Source organism: Sorex araneus, chromosome 11 (genome assembly GCF_027595985.1).
Source record: "Sorex araneus isolate mSorAra2 chromosome 11, mSorAra2.pri, whole genome shotgun sequence".
Classification (NCBI taxonomy): domain Eukaryota; kingdom Metazoa; phylum Chordata; class Mammalia; order Eulipotyphla; family Soricidae; genus Sorex; species Sorex araneus.
The window spans coordinates 23,063,528-23,085,956 of NC_073312.1; the positions used below are offsets into that span (position 1 = coordinate 23,063,528).

At 58.7% G+C, this 22,429-nt stretch overlaps 1 protein-coding gene across 1 annotated transcript; it reads left to right on the forward strand.

Annotated features, from left to right (window-relative positions):
• The first annotated feature begins 680 nt into the window (after positions 1–680).
• Positions 681–5,874, forward strand: LOC129399360 (calcium homeostasis modulator protein 3-like). Its single transcript, XM_055119176.1, is given in 4 exon segments — positions 681–967; positions 1,718–1,973; positions 5,399–5,800; positions 5,803–5,874. Coding segments are annotated over 4 exon segments (1,017 nt in total).
• Positions 5,875–22,429: the final 16,555 nt, after the last annotated feature.

Sequence of the window (22,429 nt, forward strand, 5' to 3'; positions counted from 1 at the left end):
GGGACCCACCTGGTGGTGCTCAGGGTGAGAATTGCAGGCAGCCACTGAGAACGCTAACTCCTTCCACACACACTCAAACACACACACACACACACACACACACACACACACACACACACATGCACATACACCCCCACACAGGCACGCACATACATACACCCCACCCCATGGTCCAGGACCCCGAGTGTCTGGCCCCCTGCTACACTGCCTCCCCTCCATGTCTTCGTCTGTGCTGGCCCCCGGGCCTGGCCCCTGCCCTTCGCTGCCAGTGCTGGCACTGGGTCTGACGTCTCCCCCAGACCCTCTAATCCAGGAGCCCCTCCTGCCTCCTCCAGCTTGACAGATGCTGAAATCGAGACTCAGCAGAGCCAGATGGTGCTGACCGAGGCCAGAGAGCGGAAGTCCACTCCGTGAGCACCTGGGCCTTCCCACACCCTGAATTTGCCTGTTCCCCCCCCCGCCCCCTCCAGGACAGGGCAGGGCCCATTTGCCTGGAGGGGCTTTGGTGGTGGTGGAGCCGCGCCTCACTCAGGCCCAGAGAGGAGCCGCCTTGGGCAGCCTGGGTGGGAGACCCGCCTTGGCCGCCTGGGCACTCGGGCTGGGGGTGGGGGCTCCTCCTGCACCTCGGGCCCTTGCTTGGAAGACCCGCAAGGCCCCTGCGGGCCCAGACTCCCGCGGCCATGGACAAGCTCCGCCTGCTCTTCCAGCACTTCCAGGCCAGCTCGGAGTCGGTGATGAACGGCGTCTGCCTGCTGCTGGCCGCCGGCACCGCCAAGCTCTACGCCTCCCTGGACGTCCACTGCCCCTGCCTGGCGCGCTACAACGCGGCCTACGGCCTGGGCCTGCTGCTGGCACCGCCCCTGGCGCTCTTCCTCTGTGGCCTCCTCGCCAACCGGCAGTCGGTGCTCATGGTGGAGGAGTGGCGCCGGCCCGCGGGGCGCCGCCGGAAGGACCCCGGCATGATCAGGTGCGACCCCCCACACCCAAGTCCCAGGGCCCTAGTCCGCACCCCCCACCAACTGCACGGGCTCCCAAACCCCCAACACCAGCACCCTGTAGCTTTAGTAGGGGCTCTCCCACCTACTCACCCTCCCAAAACACGGCCAGGGCACCCCCTAAGTCTCCGAGGTCCCCCCGCACTCTGCAGAGGATGCTGCAGCCCTCTTCTTATGGGGGTGCCCACCCGGCAGTGCTCAGGGCTGACTCCTGACTGCGATTGGGGATCACCCCCGCTGGTTCTCAGGAGGTCATATGGGGTGCGGGGATCAAACCCGGGTCTGCCGCGTGCAAAGCAAGCGCCCTACCTGCTTGTTTGTCGGGGGGGGGGACCCCGTTAGTGCTCAGGGCTTGCTCCTGGCTCTGTTCTCAGAGGTCACTCCTGTCAGGCCTCAGGGAACCGTACGGGGTGCTGGGGACTGAACCTGGATCAGAAAATGCAAGGAAAGCGCCCTCCCTCCCTGCTCCATGATTGTTCCGGGCCCTGCATCCATCCCTTGGCACCCTCCAAATGTGGAACACACCCAGCCCTGCCGCCCTCTCCCCCAGCCCTGCAGCCCACCCGGCACTGCAGATCTCCTCGCTGCTGGGGTCTCCTGACTTTGGTTTGGTGTTTGGGCAGTTCTGCTCCTAGCTCGGTGCTCCACGGTCACTCCTGTGGGTGCTCGGGCCTGGGGCCGGGGTCTCGCGTGGCGTCAGCTCCCCACTGCTCTCCGGCCAGGTACATGTGCTCCTCCGTGCTGCAGAGAGCGCTGGCCGCCCCGCTCGTCTGGATCCTGCTGGCCCTTCTGGACGGCAAGTGCCTGGTGTGTGCCTTCAGCTGCTCTGTGGACCCTGAGAAGTTTCTGGACCTGGCCAACATGACCTCCAGCCAGGTGCAGCTCTTCCTGGCCAAGGTGCCCTGCAAGGAAGATGAGCTGGTCAGGGACAGCCCTGCCCGAAAGGCCGTGTCCCGCTACCTGCGGTGCCTGTCACAGGTAATTCAGCCTGCCCTCCCGGGCCTGGGGTGGGCTGAGGAGGGACAGTGATGTCCTGGGGGGCTTCCCGCCGGAGACACGCAGGTGAGGAGTGGGAGAGTCCTGGGGGTACTTGTTCAGGGCGGGTTGGAGGTGCAGGCTCTCTGCCGTGCATGTGGACAGCAGGTGTCCACCCCCTGGCCATGCTCCAGGACACTGCAGAGACGCAGCTCTGTGCTTGTGGAGGGTCCGGGAGCTGCCAGGTCGTGACCATCACTCCGGGCAGGAGGGCGCGTGTGAGGGAGGGGAGGCCACACGGCATCAGCTCCAGCCTCAGTTCCTCAGAGTTCCCCTCACCCTGCCGCCGGATGGCTGCTCCCCTGGCTGTCTCCCGTGTGACCGTCACCTCAGCTCCCAGCCAGAACCTCAGTTTCCAGGGCCCCCAAGTTCAGGTTAGGGGTTCCTTTCTCTGAACTCCCATGTCCCTTGTATATCCATCCACAAGACACTTCGACATGCCCATATTACTCCTGCTAAAGTGTGACCTCTGAGGGCAAAGACTGGGGTCCATTATCTCCATCAAAATACAGAACAGGGCATGCTCAGATGGGGTGATACATAGGACCCAAAAGCTGGGTGGACACATAGGTGGGGTGGGTGGATGGGTGTGTGACGGTTGGTTGGATGGGTGGGTAGATGGAGGGATGGATGAGTGAGTGGATAGATGGATGGATGGGCAGGAGTGCAGGAAAGGCAAAACTCAGGCTTTCAGCTGTTCCGCTAACAAAAAACGACTAACAAGAGTGAAACCAAGCAAGAGAAACGTAAAGCTAGGAATGTAACTAAAAGCAAAGGCTTAAAATGCTGACGTCTGTAGTGTCTTCAACAAAGAGTGGCACCTTTAGAGGAAAGACGAGACAAACGAGAGCAGCTCTGGGTTTTGAAAGGCAGAAACTGCGCAGAGGTAAACGCATTAGAAAACTAGCGGGGTGGTTTCTCTCTTGCTTGCAGAGTAGTGGGTGTTTAGGGTCACACCTGGCAGTGCGCCGGGGCCATTCCTCGTTCTGTGCTCAGGAGCAACCTTGGGTGGTGCTCAGGGGACAAGTGGTGGTGCTAAAGATCAGGCTCAACTTAGCCTCACGCAAGGCAGCACCCCTGAGCGTCACTCCTGCCCCATGAGCTGCTGCTTCACTAAGAATCTCCGGGAGAATTTACAACCTGACTCGAGGTGAAAGGGGAAAGGTAGAACTGTTTCAGTGTTTGCTGCTTCTAACCATGTTTGAAATACTTTGCCTGGATTTGGGTTCTTGTTTTCGTTTGGGGACCCCACCTAGAGGTGTTCAGGGGCTCTTTACAGCTCAGTGCGGGGTCACTCCCAGTGTGCCTGGTGGGCATGCCAGGGTCCGACCCAGGCTCCCACTGCAAGGCCTTTGTTCCAGCCCATTCAGCTCCCTCTGTCCCCTTCCCATCAGTTTTATACAAATAGGAATATTTGGGGGTAACATTCTGTTTTCCTGTTGGGGGAGACGGGGAGGTAAATGGTGGGAAGATGGAGGGCTGAGTAGAGATGCGGAAGGAAGGATGAAAGAACAGAGATGTGAAGGTAGAGAACAAAAATGTCTGAATTGAAGGACGGGGAGATGGTTGGGGGATGGGGCCATGGTTGTAATGGAGCGATGGTTGAGGGATGGGGTGATGGTTGGGGGTGGGAGATGGTTTGGGGATGGGAGGATGTTTGGGGGATGGAGGATGTTTGAGGGATGGTTGATGGTGGGGGTGGGATGATACTTGGGGGATGGGATGATGGATGGTCAAGGTTGGGAATGGGGATGGGGGATGGTCAGGTATAAAAAACTAAAGCTCACTGAGGGGAGTGTGCACTCCCAGGCTCTTTCGGTGCCTCTGTCTCACTGCCCGCGATGGTGCTCTGGAACCACCGTGTGTGGCTGTTGGTCAAGGGCAGGCAAGGGAAGGAAGAAGGCCAAACTGGTTGCTTCATCAGTTTATTTCGTTCTCTTTCTCTGCTTCTCTCCCGGTTCTAGATATCTCTCTGAATCTTCCTCAATCCCCTCTTTCTGTCTCTCCTGTCTTCTAATCTCTCTATTGTCTCCTTCGCTTCTGTGTCTTCCCGTGCATCTTCTGTGTCTTCTCTTGTGTCGTCTTCTTCTGTCTCTTCTGTCTCTTCTGTCTTCCTCTGTCTCCTCTGTCTTCTTCTGTCTCTCCTGTCTTCTTCCTCTGTCTCCTCTGTCTTCTTCCTCTGTCTCCTGTTGTCTTCTTCTGTCTCCCCTCAGTGCCTCACAGTCTTAGTTTATATAGCAAATTACATAGGGTGGTGACACAAAGGTGGGTTGAACATTAATAAATCAATAAAGAGGGGTAAAACCATTTCTCGAGGAGATTAACGAAACCTCATGTAAGGAAATCTTATCTAAGGAGATCCACTCAAGGGTGGGGGTCCAAACATGGGTGTATCAGGGTGTGAGCTAATACTCTGCTGAAAAAGTTATAGCAAATCTACTTCTAATATTTCTAGCAATGTCATTCTGCATGAGCACAGTAAGAGATATAAAGTTTGGTTTTTCCTGAGGACATCTCACTATAGATTCCAGATCACAGTCCTCAGGTCAGGTTAGTCTTCCTAACCCCAGCAGGGTCCTCGTCTCATCGTTACCTTTGGATCATGACAGCATTTGTCCATGACCATGCTCTCAACTTAGAGTTGAGTACTGTGGCACTTTGGCCTGGCCCATTTTGATGCCAGGGTAGCTGACAGCTTGCCCTGGGTCCATACCGTCCCTCGTCAGGACCCTGCTTTTGGAGTGCTGGAATTAAGGGCAACTGAGTCGAGAAAGCAGATGCCCAGGGGTAAATATTATTGGAGTCAATCAACTGCCAAGTTACAAGCATCATATTAACTGTCTTCCTGTGTCCATACAGAGAGGCCATTGCTTTAAGGTAAACTATGCAAAAGACACTAAGTTACAGTACAAGTTCAGAGTCCTTAGAAGGATCTGATCTTCCAAGATAACAGAATCTGATTACGGAAAAGGTGATTAACTGGTTGGGAAAGAGGGTGCAGAGAAGAGTTTACAGATGAAGGAATGGGAGTGTCTTCGGGAGAGTCTAAACTAAAGCTCCCTGTGGTAAGGCTAAAAGGACAAACCCCATGTTCTCCTACAGTCAGGGACTGGTCGGTGGTGTTGAGACAATGGTTGGGGGAGGGCGGACTGGAGAGGACGTCTGATGGACAGATCAGGGAGGGATGGTTGAATAGATGAAGGAATGGGAGGATGGGGGTGGACGGGAGGGTGGACGGAGGTGGCTAACAGGAGGGATGACGCATGGGCAGATGCGTCAATCTGCGGAAGGGCAGGCGGGATTCCTAAAGGAGAGGCCGCGGACACTCGGTGCTGCCCACTCGCCCTGTCTCGCTTGCCCTCCCACAGGCCATGGGCTGGGCCATCACCCTGCTGCTCATCACCCTGGCCTTCCTGGCGCACTGCCTGCGGCCCTGCTTCGACCAGACGCTCTTCCTGCAGCACCGCTACTGGAGCAACTACGTGGACCTGGAGCAGAAGCTCTTCGACGAGACGTGCTGCGAGCATGCGCGGGACTTGGCGCACCGCTGCGTGCTGCACTTCTTCCAGAGCGTGCAGAGCGAGATGCGGGCGCGGGGCCTGCGCCGGCCCGCTGCCCACCCGGCGGCCCAGCCCCCGGCCCTGCCCGAGCCCCCCGACGGCCCGGCGCACCTGCGCGCAGTCTCCAGCCGCGAGCAAGTGGACCACCTCCTGAGCACCTGGTGCTCCAGCAAACCGCCCCTCGGCATTGTGGGCCCCTCGGCACTCTTGGGGGGGGTGGCCTCAGCCACCGCGCCCCCCCGGCGGCCCCTGACCCCCGCCAGCCCAAACACACACAAGTGTAGAGACCCCGTCACCTGAAGCCACGTGAAAGGAGCAGCGAGCTGGCTAACGGGGGGTACCCCAGGGCCCCTTAGCCCCCCCAGAGCTCAGATCCCCACTTTCTCTACTGGGGGCATGCCAAGGCCAGCCCGCTGCCCCGCAAGAGCTGACACCCCAGTCACGTTTCTGGGCGTGATCTCGTCTACACTAAGGCGCTGCCCTCTGGGCTGTGTGGGTTCAGCTCCTCCCAGCCGCTGCTGGGAAAGCAAGTCCCGGGCTGGGGCTGAGTGGGGCCTCCCACCCCCCTCGCCCCTGCAAACCCTGGTGCTGTGTTCATGGGGGGACAAACAGAGGAGCAAGAGTCTGAGTAGAGGGCTGGAGCGGTTGGCATTTGCCTTGCACGTGGTCAACCCGGGTTTGATTCCCAGCATCCCATATCGTCCCCTGAGCACCGCCAGGAGTAATTCCTGAGTGCAGAGCCAGGAGTAACCCCTGTACATCGCCGGGTGTGACTCAAAAAGAAAAAAAAAAGAGTCTGAGTAGACTGAGTTGATCAGCCTTGGGTTCTGGGTCGGTGGGGCCAGTTTTTCATGTGTCATAATTATAGTAAAATTGACACTGGCACACGCGTCCATGATGCTCGTGTGTATGGGGCGCCAGGCTGAGTCCTTCTGAGTCCTGACGCATTTCAGAACTGTGGGTTTCTCAGATATGGGTCCTGGTGAGGAACACTCCCTCCGAACACCCTCAGGGGCGCCTCTCCGGCAGCCAGCCTCTGTGGGTGCCATGGGGGGGGGGGTGGCGCCAGCTCCGTGGCTGCCCCGCCTTCGAGCTGAGTCTTCTGATGGGCTCCAGGTTTCGTTTTATTTTTTAAAATTTTTTTATTGAATCACCATGTGAAAAGTTACAAAGCTTTCAGGCTTAAGTCTCAGTCATGCAATGATGAAACGCCTGGCCCTTCACCAGTGCCCATGTTCCACCACCAAGAACCCCAGTATGCCTCCCACCCCACCCCCAACCCCTGCCTCTGTGGCTGATGATTTTCACTTTACTTTCTCTTTGATTACATTCAGTATGTCAGCAAAAACTCACTATTATTATTTGGAATTTCCCCCCAATAATCAGACCTGCCCAAAAGGCATCATTTGATAGTTTGTTTTCCGTTGCTGAGAATAAAGAGCATATGAGGTTTTGGATTTCTGGTATTTTAGTAATTAAGTCCAGAGAAATTTCTGCCAGAAGTCACATCATTGCAAGTTTGTACCTCTGTTTCGTGGGCCTTATAAGATGGCAGTCGCCACCCCCGCCGCCGGGGAAAGGAAAGGCCAAGAGAGAAAAACCTTTCCCCTCCCGGGGCAGCATGGGGCCGTAGTTTAGTTCACAGTCTAGAGGCATTTCTGCAAGAAGCCGCTGGGTGCTGAAAGTAGTTAGTTAGCCTCTGGATCATGGGCGTTCAGCAACAGAGTCACATCTGGGCGGAGAGCAGACCCCAGACCCACCCTGGCATTGCATGGTTCACGTTCCCCGAGCACCACCAGGAGGAATACCAGAGCAGAAACAGGACTAGTCCTCAAGCACTATCGGTGTGGCCCCCAAATCAGGGGGAAAAAAATTTGTTCTGGGGACTCCGGGGAGGGTTGATTTGAATTTGAAAAAGTTTTGAAAAAAGGAGAGAGGGTTTTTTGTTTATTTGTTTTTAATAGCGGTTTTTGGGTTTGGTTTTGTTTTTTTGTTTTTTGTTTCTGGGTCACACCTGGTGAGGCACAGGGGTTACTCCTGGCTCTGCACTCAGGAATTACTCCTGGTGGTGCTCGGGGGACTATATGGGATGCTGGGAATCAAATACAGCTCGGCCGTGTACAAGGCAAATGCCCTACCTGCTGTGCTATCGCTCCAGCCCCCTTAATAGTGTTTTAAGTTTTGTTTTGGACCACTCTTAGCAGTGCTCAGGACCTGCTCCCAGCTCAGTGTTCCGGGCTTGTTCCCAGGGGCATCAGAGATCACACCTGGGGCTTCTCTGCGCTGTCTTCCCTTGAGTTATCTCCCCGGCCCAGTCATTTCTTAACATGTCCCCATCTATTTTGGTTGAGGATGTTGGACTTGGGGTTTTTTTGGAGGTTGATTGTTTGTTTTTGGTGGTGGGAAGGGTTTGGGTTTTGGGCCATACCCGGCTATACTCAGAGGTTACTCCTGGCCCTGCACTCAGGAATAACTCCTGGCAGTGCTCAGGGGGACCATATGGGATGCTGGGAATCGAACCCGGGTCGGCTGCATGCAAAGCAAACGCCCTCCCCGCTGGACTATCTCTCCAAGTTGGGGGTGTTGTTGCGATGCCTGGGGACCCCTCCGCTTGGCCGTGGTCCTGCACCCTGTTCACCAGAGGCGTGAGAACATGAGCTCCCTGGGGTTTGCACACCTCGTGGCGGCCACACACTCCAGTGGCAGAGCTGGAGGCGCTTGTGTGCGCTGTGCCGAGACGGCCCCCAGGGCTGTGTCCTCGGGGAGCCCACACCATAGAGCGGCCGCCTCTGGGGCCCGTGCCGGGGCCTGAACTCAAGGCCTCACACCCGCAGTCCTCCCACTGAGCTCGTCCCGGGTCCGGGACAGAGTTTGGGCAAGTGGAGAGAGACGGAGGGGAGGGGGCAGGGCCAGTCGACCACAGGCACGGAGGGGACAGGCCACCGAGGGGCAGCACAGATTCCCATTGTGCGCCCAGAGGACTGCCGGCCCGCCTGGGTGGGGGGCCCTCACTGCCCCTCACAGCTGAGAGGGGAGCCAGGTCAGACAGGAGGGTGCAGGCCCACCGGACACCAGTGCAAGGTCCTGCCCCGGGGCTGAGGTGCCACTCCAGCACCCACGGAAAGAGCACAGAGCTCTGTGACAGCAGACCCCCTGCCCTGGACAGCTAAGGCATCCCACCCTCTGCACACCCCAAAGGACATGCTAGAACCCCGGGTCTCTCGGCCCTCATCCCTCCGTCCAGCTCTACTGCCCAGTCCATGAGGGGAACCAAGTCACTGTACCTGCGAGTGAGGGACAGCAGTGACCCGGGCAGCCACACAGAGAGAGGCGCCCCCATCCTGGGCAGAGTCCCGATGCTCAGACAGGAAGTGCGGGCCCCCCAGATATAAGGAAGTGGCTGCAGGAAGCCCCAGGAGAGAATGGATTTGTGGGGGAAGTGGGAGGCCTAGAGGGGACGTGGGGAGGGGAGCCAAGTCCATGGGTGGCTCAGGAACCCCGAGGCGCCGTCCAGAGCTGGGGCCAAGAGGGTTTGTTCCCACTTTCGGCCATTTGCCCTTCCTGCACGCATGTGCTCCTGGCCGTGGCTGGAGTGGAGGTGCGAGCTGACCCGATGGTGGGCACCAGAGAAAGAGCAGGGGATGCTGCGAGAGGGGGCGTGGCTTCAGCGAGAAGGGGGCGTGGCTTCAGCCCTTGTCCCACTGTGCCTGCACCAGAGGCTGGAGTGGTAGGGGGTGTGGGGGATATTAGGGACATTGCTGCGTGGTGCCCCTGTAACCCCCCCCCCAGTTGTCCAGAGAACAGAGGGCAGCCACGGGTCCTGCTGAGGCAAAGGTTCACGCAGCCTGGCAGCCCATCTTGCTGATGACCGCTACCTCTGCCACCATGAGGCTCCGGGGGTGCGCCCACAGCTGCAGGTGGGCCGCCCGCCAGGCTCCCCTAGGCAAATAGGGCAATTCCCTGCAGGTCTGGCCGCTCCCCGGGCCCCCTTTGCATACTGCTTTTCCTGCCTTGCTTGACTTCTGGGAGATGGGGGGTGTGGGGAGGGGTGTTTGGGGGTCCAGCACCCAGGTGACCGTGTGGGTCCCTATTTTCTGCCCACATGCAGCAGGGCCTCGGGGACACTGGAGAGGACAGAGTCAGGCAAGACCCCCTGGAGAAGGGGGAAGGGGGCCCCGAATCCTCCTGATCCCCAGAACCAGACCTTGTGACTCTTACCTGCAACAGCAGCTCTCCACTTTTATGATTTGATTAAGGCCCTGGCAGTGGGGAGTCACTCCTGGCTGTTCCTGGGGGACCCCCAGGAACCTCAAGTGTCCTAAAGAGAACCTTGAGGGCTCTGGAGAGCTCGCTCAGGGGTTAAGGCACTTAGTCACCTTGCATGCAACTGACCCGTTTTGTCCCCTGCGCCAGCTGTGGTGCCCCAAGCATGGCAGGGGTCGCTCCTGAACACAGAGCCGGGAAGAGCCCCAGAGCACCACCAGGTATGGTTTCCCCCAAAGCACATGCAAAGGCAGGTGGGAGGCAGACTCAGAGCTGTGGCACTGGAGCAGAGGCTGGAGCAGAGCAGAGCCTCGGGCCAGAGCCGGGGTCCTCTGGAGGCTGGCCAGGCACATGGGTGCCCTGCTCAGGCCCCAGAGGGTCAACCCCCAACTCCCTGATCTTCAGGCCCCCATCAGACCATCCCCCACACCCCACAGAACAATGCGGAGGGCATTCTGGGGGGGAAGAAAAGTTCTTCTGCTATTCAGTGTGAAGCCCAAGTCAGTGAGACACTTGAAGCTATTCTTTACCACTGATTCAAGATTTACAACAGCCTGAAGGGTTGGAGCGGAGTGATAGTAGAGTGAGTAGGACACTTGCCTGCCACATGGCAGATCTGGGTCTGGTCCTGGCACCGTTATGATCCCCTGCACCAGATATGGTGCCCCAGGCACTGCCAGGAGGGATTCCTGAGTGCAGAGCCAGGAGTAAGCCCTGAGCATCACTGGGTGTGCGCCCCCTCACCACAAGAAAGAAAGAAGGAAAGAAAGAATGAAAGAAAGAAAGAAAGAAAGAAAGAAAGAAAGAAAGAAAGAAAGAAAGAAAGAAAGAAAGAAAGAAAGAGAGAGAGAAAGAGAGAAAGAGAGAAAGAAAGAGAGAAAGAGAAAGAGAGAAAGAGAGAAAGAGAGAAGGAAGGAAGGAAGGAAGGAAGGAAGGAAGGAAGGAAGGAAGGAAGGAAGGAAGGAAGGAAGGAAGGAAGGAAGGAAGGAAGGAAGGAAGGAAGGAAAACAACAGCATGAAGGATAACAGGCAGGTGTGATAGACTCAGAAGCAGAACTCAGGACTCGCTGGTATGAAGCCTGGAGTTCAAACCCCAGCAACACACACACACACACACACACACACACACACAGAGTTCTAGGGCTCCCCCTTTTCATTCAATAACTGTAATAAAGTCCTTGGGAACCTGAGAATAATGCAATCCAACAACTTGTATTATTTTACTTTATTGATTTGTGTGTGTCTGTGTGTGTGTGGGGGTGATCAGGGACAGTGCTCAGGAGCTATTCCCAGCTGCTCAGGAGTGCTCCCTGGTAGTGCTTAGCAGACCATGTTGGGTGACAGTGATTGAACCTGGGTCAACCAGATGCAGAGCAAGTGTCTAACCCCTGTACCATCTCCCTGGCCCTGTTGCTATTATTGACAAATAATGCTGACATTAGAATTCGCAGCAAACGTCTCTGAGGCCTGTGCTGGCGCCCTTAGCCCAGGTGGGTGTCTCTGTGTCCAGCTTCCTCCTGAGCACTGCCCCCTCCCCGAGTGCCAGCTTCCCCCTGTGGTTCAGTCCCGTGTCAGTCCAAGGCGGCCATCCCTGTGGCAGGATCCTTCTCCCCCTCTCCTGGGGAGCCCCCAACAAAGTCCTCCAGCAGTCACCAGCCTTAGGACCCCGGAGCCTTCGGTCTGTTGCAGCCAAGGGGGACAATAGTCCTCCCAGCCCCGCCCCGAGCTTTCCACCCTGACCAGGACAGGAGAGAAAGAGCAGAACCGCTCCCTGCCCCGCTCCTGCGCCCTGCTCCCACCTAGCCCGGTCCAAACCCGTTTCTCCACCTCCCGCCTTGTGTATCTCTCCCCGAGTCCGTCACCCCTCTCAAATGGGACAACGGCACTGTCCACAGTGACGCCCAGCAAGGGCTGGCGCTGGCCTAACACGGGCACCCAGCCCCTTACTAATTCCTCAGCAGCACAGACTCGACCCCAAGGTGGGCACGAGCCCGAAACACACACTGCAAGTCCCCACACAGCCCCACGTGGGAGGCTCCGACCAGGACCTCGTCTGTGATCTCATCCGGGATCTCATCTGGGATCTCATCTGGGATCTCGCCTGGGATCCTGTCCAGGGCGGCCCAGATAGGCAGATCTGACCTGCTCTTCAGGCATGCTGGCCCTCCACCCCCAGCCCCGCAGCCCTTTCTGCTCTCCCCTCTTTGATCTGCCCTTCTCCCCAACCCGGGTCCTGGTCTGCGTCTGTAGAGACGCCGAGGCCCAGAGTCCAGGCCTGGAACCCCACGGGCCCACCGAGTTAGCTTTTGGTCAGGGGCCCTGGAGGCGAGAGGTGGAACCAGCAAGGCTGTGTGGGCACAAGGCTCCTCCCAGGTGCGAGTCCTCTGACGCGAGTGTGGGCTTTTCCTCTGTCATGTCTCTGTCTGTCTCAGCCTCCACCTCGATCCTTACTCTGCTCAGGGCCACCACCGTGACCACCACTATTACCTTCTCCACGTCTCCGTCCCCGTCACCACCTTCCCTACCGCCAAGGGGACCATCCCCACTACCTCCAGGTCCATCTCCATCACCTCGAGCTCCATCCCCATCACCTCCAGCTCCATCCCTACCACCTCCTGCTCCATCCCCATCACCTCCAACTCATCCCCATCACCTCCAGCTCCTTCCCCACCACCTCTAGCTCTATCCCCACCACATCCAGCTCTATCCCATCAACTTCAGCTCCATCCCATCACCTCCAGCTCCATCCCATCACCTCCAGCTCCATCCCCATCACCTCCAGCTCCATCCCCATCACCTCCAGATCCATCTTCACCACTTCCAGCTCCATCCCCACCTAAAACTCCATCCCCATCACCTCCAGGTCCATCTCCATCACCTTCAGCTCCATCCCATCACCTCCAGCTCCATCCCCACCTCCAGCTCGGTCCCCATCACCTCCAGCTCCATCCTCACCTCCAGCTCCATCCCCATTACCTCCAACTTCATCCCCAGCAGCAACAGCATCATCCCACCACACCAGCAGCCCCACCATCACCTCCATCCCCGCGGTCCTCACAATCCTCCCACCATCAGTCCCACCCGTACCCCCATCACCACTCCCAGCCCAGCCACCATCCCAGTCAGCACCCCACCAGCACACCACCACTGTGTGACCTCGCAGGAGCCTCTGAGACCCAGGGGACGGACAGCAGAGCAGGCTGCTTCCCCTGTGCCGAGCCTGTCCTTCCATACCCGCCCCTGCCACCCCCCCTCCCCGAACTGCTCCCCACCAGGTGTGGTCTGGGGATTCCTGGCCGGAGGCAGCTGCAGAAGGAGGGAAAGAAGCTGGAGGCTGGAACAGGGAGGGCCACGCCCTGTGCACCCCCCGCCCCAGCACCTGCCCGCCAGAGTCTCACAGACACTCGAGCACAGGCCCCGAGCTGCCCGTCCCCGCCATGCGGTCGGCGCCCAGGGGACTGAGCGGGCTGCTGGCAGGGGAGCACGATGGACAAGTTCCGAATGATCTTCCAGTTCCTGCAGTCCAATCAGGAGTCCTTCATGAACGGCATCTGCGGCATCCTGGCCCTGGCCAGCGCCCAGATGTACTCGGCCTTCGACTTCAACTGCCCCTGCCTGCCCGGCTACAACGCGGCCTACAGCGCGGGCATCCTGCTGGCCCCGCCGCTGGTGCTCTTCCTGCTGGGCCTGGTGCTCAACAACAACGTGTCCATGCTGGCCGAGGAGTGGAAGCGGCCGCCGGGCCGCCGCGCCAAGGACCCCGCTGTGCTGCGCTACATGTTCTGCTCCATGGCCCAGCGCGCCCTCATCGCGCCCGTCGTCTGGGTGGCCGTCACCCTGCTCGACGGCAAGTGCTTCCTCTGCGCCTTCTGCACCGCCGTGCCCGTGACCGCGCTGGGCAACGGCAGCCTGGCCCCCGGCCTGCCCGGCCCTGAGCTCGCCCGCCTGCTGGCGCGGGTGCCCTGCCCCGAGATCTACGACGGGGACTGGCTGCTGGCGCGTGAGGTGGCCGTGCGCTATTTGCGTTGCATCTCCCAGGTGAGGAGGCGCCGGGGCCGGGGTCCCCCTGGGCTCTGGAGGGCTCGGATGCCCCGCCGTGCCCAGTGCAGGGAGGGAGCCCCGGGGTCAAGGCCGTGAGCTTCCACATGCAGGGGACCTGAGTTGGAATTTCAACTCCGCCTGGTCTCCCCAAGCACTTCTGGGGGGAGCTGGGAACCCCCGGGCTGAGCAGCATCCCTGGGCCCAGAGCATCCAACGTTCAGGCCAGGTGGGCCAAGTGCTAATGAGAAAGGCTCCCGGGGTCCTGAGCATTGCATAGGACCCCCACAGAACATGGACATCTGTCCTATGTACGTCTGCAGGGCCTCCTCGGGCATCGTTTCCCACAGATGAAGCTCTGAGGGGCACAGGGGCTCATTTTCCCAGCTAAGGCTCTGTGTGTGTGTGTGTGTGTGTGTGTGTGTGTGTGTGTGTGTGCTTAGGGATCTCACGCATGCAAGGTAATTTTGTTTTAATTTTTGTTTTCTTTTTTTTTTTTTTACTTTTTCTTGGGGTCTCACCTGGCGATTGATGCACAGGGGCTACTCCTGGCTCTGCACTCAGGAATCACTCCTGGCGGTGTTCAGGGGACCATATGGGATGCTGGGAATCAAACCCAGGTCCTCTGCGTGCAAGGCAAACGCCCTACCCACTGTGCTATTGCTCCAGCTCCTTGTTTTCTTCTTCTTTCTTCCTTTTTCCTTCTTTTTTTTTTGTTTTGTTTGTTCGATTGTTTGTTTTGGGGCCACTCCTGACAATGCTCAGAAGTTACTCCTGACTCTGCACTCAGGGGTCACTCCTGGCGCTGTTCAGGTGTGCCGGGGATAGAACCTGGGCTGGCCATGTGCAAGGCAGGCGCCCTAGCTGCTGTGCTATCTCTCTGCCCAAGGTAACTTTTCTGCACCACTTGCCCAGCCCAGAGTCCAGCTTCTGAGAGCCAGGTGACTCCCCTGGGCTTGTGTCCCCCGGGACACGTGCCAGGCGGCTTCTGTCCAAGGCGTGCTGTCTGTCTGTCCTGGGCGCAGCTCAGCCCACTGCACATCCCAACTCTCGAGCCGGGGATTTGCATTCTTTCCTCTCCCGGGCCTGGTGGGGAGGCACTTGGGTGGCTGGGCTGTTTGGGTACATTTCCCTGGCAAATGCCCCCAGCTGGTGCCTCGCTGCGCTGCTTGGGGGGTGGGCACTGAGGGCCTGGGTGCCCCTCCAGGGAAGGACTAGATGAGGTGGCACCATCAGTGCAGGGGCGGGGGGCGGCGGGTTGAGAGGAAATCCGGGCTCAGCATCCTGTCAGTCTGGGCCCCCATTCCTTGCAGCCCCCCAGGAATGGGAGGACAGGAAGCTGGGGGTATCAGTGGAGGGGGCGAGGGGGGCGGACCTGGCTGCAGGAGCTAGGTGTTTGCACGATGAGAGGCAGGGCCAGGCACCCCTCTCTCTCCTGTGGTGCTGCATCAGCACCCAGACAGCCCGCGTGAATCCCACAGTCTGAGGGTGCACGCCAAACTCTGCTTTCCGAGAAAACTCTGCTTTCCGAAGAAGCCAGCACTTCCTCTCCCACATGGTCCCCTGGGCAGCCTCACTGACCTCCTGGCCTTTGACCCAGACAGCCCCGCTGAACAGTGCCTGGAAGGCTGCCTGGACCCTCACACATTGCAGTGAGTTGCCTTCCAAATTCCATCTGAGGGGGTGGGGACGACTGCACAGCAGGCTGGACACTTGTCTTGCTCACAGCTGACCCAGGCTCAATCCCCAACTCCCCACGTTGTCCCCGGAGCCTGCCAGGAGTGATCCCTGAGTGCAGAATCAGGAGCAAGCCCTGAGCACCGCCGGGTGTGACCCAAAGACATGAAAACAAATTCGACTTGACATGAGTGGGCTTCATCTGAACTCTAGAAATTTTCTTTCTTTTTTTTTTAAATTCAATTTCATTTAATTTTATATTTAAATTATTTGTAATGAATCACTGTGAGATGCAGTTGCAGATTTACAAACTTCCATGTGAACTCCTGAAATGTTTACATACAAATCAAATTCCCAGCTGATAAGAAAATGTGGGTCTGTTCGGGCCCGCCCAGTGCCCTTGGCCCAGGGGGCCATGTCTGCACAGACCAGGGGCGGGGGTGGCCCAGAGCCAGGCCCGGTGACTGTGCCCTCCCGCAGGCCCTGGGCTGGTCCTTCGTGCTGGTGACCACGCTGCTGGCCTTCGCCGCGCGCTCCGTGCGGCCCTGTGAGCCCGGCCGGGGCGGGGGAAGAGCCGGGCATGGGAGTGCAGGCTCCCCAGACCCCCTGGCGTGGGCATTGGGGGGCCCCCATGTCCCTGAAAGGACCTGTCCAGGCCCCCACGGAGGAGGCTTCTGGGGCCGGGCCACTGGGGCCAGGAGCGGCCATCACTGGCACCCCGTTGCTCATCCATTTGTGCGAGCGGGCACCAGTGACTCTCACTGTGAGACTGACTGTTACTGCCAGCAGCAGTATCGGCAGGAAAGGCCCAGACGCGGCTGAGAGGACACAGTGTGCACTGCCCGGCTCCCAGACCCTAACTCCCGGCTGTCCATCTCACAGACCTGCTGGCCGCAGCGTCCACACCACCCCAGTGTCGGGGGGCCCCTTTCCCTCGGCTCTGACTCAGGCAGCTGGGGGTGTATCTGGCAGCAGGAACCCCGCGCTCTGCTGCGCCTCGGAGGGAAGCTGCTGGCCCTCAGCAGCCCCGTTGGACCGACTCAGAGCCCCGCCTGGGTGACAGGTGGTGAGACAAGGTGCCCAATCCAAGGCACTCGGGAGAAGCCAAAGTGTGCCCCAGGGAGGCACGCCGGGCCCCAGCTCCAGACCCAGAGAGCCTTCGCCCCAGGGCCCCTGACCCTGACCTCCTGTCCCGTCCAGGCCGGAGGCCGCATGCTCTTGTCTCGGTGTCGCCCGGTGGCAGTCAGGCTGTGTCCCGGCACCCAGCAACACCTGTGCTGGTCCCCATGTGTCATGAGGGTACTCTGGGGTTTGAGGGGTGCAGGTCCTGCCCTCATAACAGCTCAAGCACCGTTGGGGGTGGTCAGAGTTAAATTACAAATAGGGCGCACATTCAGACCACTCATGGGGGTTCTTTCGAAGCCCCCCTAACACCCCCACTCCTCGTATCTGGGCCCAGGACTAGGCCCCATAGACAGAGAAGCTGCGGGCCGGGAGATAGTAGGTCAGGTAGGACACTTGCCCTCCACACTGTCAATCCGGGTTAAAGCCCTGGCACCACGGAGTCTACTCTGAGTCCTGCCAGGGGTGATCCCTAAGCACAGCCTGGTGTGACCCCAAAACCAAACAAACAAAAGAATCAGAAGTGAAATATGCCCCTTTCCTCAAGATCCCTCGGGGGAAAGGGGGCTCTGGCTCAGAGGCCCTGAGTTGGGGGGTGTGTGGAGGGCGGTTGCCAAAGGTAGCTCCAGTGCCAGGATGAGCCGATAGATTCAGCGCAGGCTCCGTGGCTTCAAACCGTGTCCCCAGGATATTTCCTGAGCCTCAGTTTCCCCTCCGGTCAGAGCACCGAGGGCACTCCCCTCTGAGGGGCACCATTCACTCCTCTCCCCTCACCTACGGGGAGGACCCAGGAGCTCAAGCTCATAAGGAGGAAATGCAAGGAGAAGAAGGGCCTCCCCCACCCCTTCCAATGTCCTCGAACCCCAGTCTCGCTCATCAATGAACCCGAGTCGCTCTGTGGCAGCATTTTGGTTGTCTTTTGGTGTGTTGGGGTCGAACCCGGAACCCCATACATGCAGGTTAGTTTGATGGTGCCCATGCTTCCATCTGTGTCCCCGCCCCCATCCCACCTTTTCCCATCTGAGACCCACAACTCCCTCCCTTAATAACTCGGAAAAGGGGGATCCTTATTAGCTGATGTGGGGTGGGAAGGAGTGAGGAGGGCTCTGCCAGGAGGGGGGCTTGAGGCCCTGCTCAGGGGAGGGTTCAGAAGACTGAGGAAGCAGTTTAGAGGCCGGAGAACAGGCTTGACCAGTGGGGGACCAGGGGCCCATCCCAGCACCCCGTCTCCCGAGCTCGAGCTGGAGCATGTCCTGGAACACTGTACTGGGGTCACCCTTAGAGCCCAGAAATAAGAATCAAAGCACAGAAAGACCAGGAGCGGGTACCAGGAGACCCTGGGCTCGATCCCTGGCAGCGCCTACACTCCCACTCAAAGAGACAAGCAAAGAGAAGTCGGGACCCTGTTGGTGTGTGGGAAGGGGTGGGCCAAGGAGACCCCAGGGGAAAAAGCCATCCTCGTGGAATTGGGGCCACGAAGTACGGATGGGCACATGGCGTCAGAGAGAGCCGAGACCAAGCCCCAGAGCCCCAAGACTTGCAGAGATGGACGAGCTCCCCTGACGCGTCTCTGGAAGTGGGGACTAAAGGTCTGCTCTGCCCCTCAGCATCATGCCGAAGAGGAAGGAGAAAGAATCTGAAGGGTGTTGGTAGGATCTTAAAAATAAACAGCAGGTTTGGGTTAGGGCGTTTGCCTTGCACGTGGCCAACCCGGGTTCGATTCCCAGCATCCCATATGGTCCCCCGAGCACTGCCAGGAGTTATTTCTGAATGCATAGCCAGAACTAACCCCTGAGTAACCCCTGATCATTGCCGGGTATGACCCAAAAAGTAAAAAACAAACAAATAAAAATGATTTTGCTTTTTTTTTTCTTAGTTATGAGACCTGATCACACCTAGTTCTGCTAAAGCCTTACTCCTGGCTCTGTGCTCAGAGCTGCCTTCTGCTGAGGCTCAGGGAACTCTATATGATGCCAGGGGTTGGGCCCCTCAGTGCCCCTGTGCAAGACAAGTGCCCACCTGCTGTATTATCTCATGGGTCCCTCCACCTGAAGTCTGAAGCCATATCAGAGTTAGCTGGAACAGGGGTGCGACCTGCTGGGAATATGAGTCAGGCAGGGCAGGAGGGGGAGAGGTGATCCCTCCCTCCCCAGCCGGGGCAGCTCTGAACCTTGGGGGGAGCCTCTCAGGGTGGCTGGGCCTGGCCCTGACCTGCTGAGATCTTACAGTGCAATCTGCAGAGTCCCCCTCTCTCTTATCTGCAATGAACTATTGTGAACTACTTTATGACAATTAAATATATAAAAATAGTAAAATCAATCAATCAATCAATCAACCAATCAATAAGCAGTGGCTGGAAAGATAGTATAGCGGGCAGGGCTCTTACCTTAGCATGTGGCTGACCTGGGTTTGACACTCTGAATCACATATGCCAGGGGTGATCCCTGAGTTCAAAAAAAGGCAAGGAGTCAGCTGCGTGTGGGCGAAAAAACAAAAAACAACACCCTGCTCCAACTTCTTTCACTGACACCCTCAGAGCTCAGGGTCCCCACATGCTGAAGTTCCCATCTAAGCACTCCTGAGATCTGGGCTCTACTTTTGGCTTGGTTACTTCGAGGGGGGAAGAGGCTGCACCAGTGGTGCTCAGGGGTGACTCTGGGAGATGCTTCTGGAATCCTGCAAGGTGAGAAGCTCTGAGGACCAGACCCCAGGACTCCTGCAGAACCTGCCCCCAGTTCATCCAGAAATCACGTCTCCCAGACCCTTAGGTGCTGGTTTATGTTTGTTTTCCCTCCACCTAAGATTTTGCTTTTTGGAGGCTGGAGCAATTACACGGTGGGTAGGGCGTTTGCCTTGCGCTCGACTGACCCGGGTTCAATTCCCAGCATCAGATATTGTCTCCTGAGCACTGTCAGGAGTGATTCCTGAATGCAGAGCCAAGAGTAACCCCTGAATATCCCCTGATCATTGCTTTGTATGACGCAAAAAGTAAAAAACAAACGAACAATAAAAGATTTTGCTTTTTTTTTTCTTAGTTATGAGACCTGATCACACCCAGTTCTGCTAAAGACTTACTCCTGGCTCTGTGCTCAGTGCTGACTTCTGCTGAGGCTCAGGGAACTCTATATGATGCCAGCGGTTTGGGCCCCTCAGTGCCCCTGTGCAAGACAAGTGCCCACCTGCTATATTATCTATTGGGTGCTTACACCTGAGCTCTAAAGCAACCCCAGAGTTAGCTGGAACAGGGGTGCGACCTGCTGGGAAGATGAGTCAGGCAGGGCAGGAGGGGGAGAGGTGATCCCTCCCTCCCCAGCCGGGGCAGCTCTGCACGGTGGGGGGAGCCTCTCAGGGTGGCTGGGTCTGGCCCTGACCTGCTGAGATCTGCAGGGAGGAGAGTCTCGCCGGCTGCTTTAGGGGCTGAGGCAGAGGCACCAGTCAGGTGGGGCCCTGCTCACCCGGACAGGACGCCCACCTCCACCCAGGCTGTTCCCTCCAGCCCCCGCCACACTCCCAAGGAAGGTGGTGGGGGAGGGCGAGACCGCCACCTACCTCAGGACCCTGGCTGTGAGCAGCTTCCCTTCCGGAAGGTGTTGGTGATACAGTTCCGTGTGCGACGGGCTGTGCTGGGTGACGTGTGGGTGCTGGGCCAAACCCACCACGGACGGCCCCAGGCTGACAGCAGAGAGACCCGAGGCCATAAAGACAGTAGTCCTGACCCAGCCCAGGGCCCCCACCTGCCCAGGGACCCCAACTGGGACAAGGACCTGAGGAGCTTTCATTCCTGGGGCCCAGCAGGGTAATGAGGCCTTGGCAGGCTGGAAAGACTGAGGGAACACAACCAAGATGCGGCCTGCTGGGAAGATGAGTCAGGCAGGGCAGGAGGGGGAGAGGTGATCCCTCCCTCCCCAGCCGGGCACCTCTGCACCGTGGGGGGAGCCTCTCAGGGTGGCTGGGCCTGGCCCTGACCTGCTGAGATCTTACAGTGTAATCTGCAGAGTCCCCCCCACCACCCCTGCTCCCCACCCTCTCTCCTGCCAATTACCCAATTTGGGGCTGACATGCGCGTCATCAATCAGCTGAGCCTCATCTTTTCTGGAGCAAAACTTTCTGAAGCCACCCAGCTCGGGCACAGAAGCAAAGCAGGAAGGCGAAGGGTGTTGAGGGAGGCCTCCACACTCCGGGCCGCCTGTCCTAGAGCTCTCGGTAAGTAAGGCGCCTGCCCTGCGGTGTGTGACTTGAAGCAGAGCAGAGTCGGGCCGGTCTTCACTCCCACTCCTCCCGGTTTTGTTGGAGAAATCTGGGGATACCCCTCACTGGCCTGGGCCTCGCTCTCAGAAGAGGACCTGGTCCCTTCGCAGTGACCCACACCGGTGGCCAGGCCTCTGGAACCGTACTTGGGAACTTTGCACCCAGAGTCTGCACTCACGGGAGCCTTCAAGCCAAGAAGGGCTGAGGTGGAGCGAGGGGCCATGCGGGTACCAGCCCAGCATCCCCTCAACTCCTTTCTCTGGGAGAGAGACCAATTCACGCTCCCCCTGGGTGGGGGTCAGATCTCTCCCCTGCAGCAAGCGAGTTCAGCCCTGACCCATCGGGTAGTCTTGGCGGTAAGCAGACAGGGCACAGGTGTAGAGAGGGGTCCGCGTGGGGCACCTCTGGGCGATGCCCCACCTGTCTGCTCTCCCCACCCCACAACCTGAGGACTTCGGCTTTAGCTCACAGAGTTGGAGAGACAGATGTGGAGACAGGCCACACCCAGGCCCCTTCTCAGCTGTGTGGACGGTGCCAGGGGAGTGAACCCCAGAGAACCCTGTGTCCTGGGGCCCAGATTTCCTGTCGCTGGCAGGCTGGGGGGCCTGGGCTCAGGGTCCGGTGCTCAGGGCTGCCAAGTTGGAAAGAGAAATTGGGGGAGAGAAGGTTCCTTATGGCCTAAGGGTGAGCAAAAAGTAAGTTCAGCAGAGACTGGTGAGATGGAAAATTCACTTCACCCCACCACCCAAGGCTCCTGAGATGCTGCTCCAAAGTCCTGCCGGGCACCTCCATGTTTGCACTTTGCAGGGAAGGGCGCTGAACCCAGTCTTCACAGGGAAGAGGCCTGAGCTCTGCCTTGGGCCACATCCCCCACCCCAGGCTCCAGAACTTCCTGGGGGCATTTCCTGCTCTTCACAATGGGGAGCATGACCCCTTCGCCCACTCTGACAGTCACTCAGGAGCCCCGGCAGGAGAGAGATGTGGGGGCCATGGCCAGGCCTCTGCACTCCGTCCCTGGCCCTCCCGCCTCCCTGAGAGGACAGGGGCCCAGAGGAGATGCCCCAGTGGGCGGGAGCCCGGAGCCCACCTGAGGCCCCCAGGAGGGTGATGGTGCCCGGGACTCTCCCCAGCGCCACTCCACAGCACAGGGATACTTTCCACCATCGGGGGCGCAGGTCCCCTCCCACATCAGGACACTGGCCCAACAGACCACTGCCCGGACCCAACCCGCAGTCCGAAGGGAAGTGAGCGTCCTGTCGCTGCTGGCAGGCCACTGGGCCCTCCTCAGCCCCCAGGAAGAAGCTGGTGGAAGCCAGGAGGTCTGAGCATCCGAGGAGGAGGGCCCACAGCTCTGCCCCTGAGAGGCCACCCTGGGGCCACTGCCCCTTGTCCTCGAGTCTGGGGGCTGACAGCCCACTGAGGGGTCCCGGGGATGAGGAATGATGGCTGGGTAGGATGTGGGCCACCATCACTTCCCCCTTGTCAGCCTGA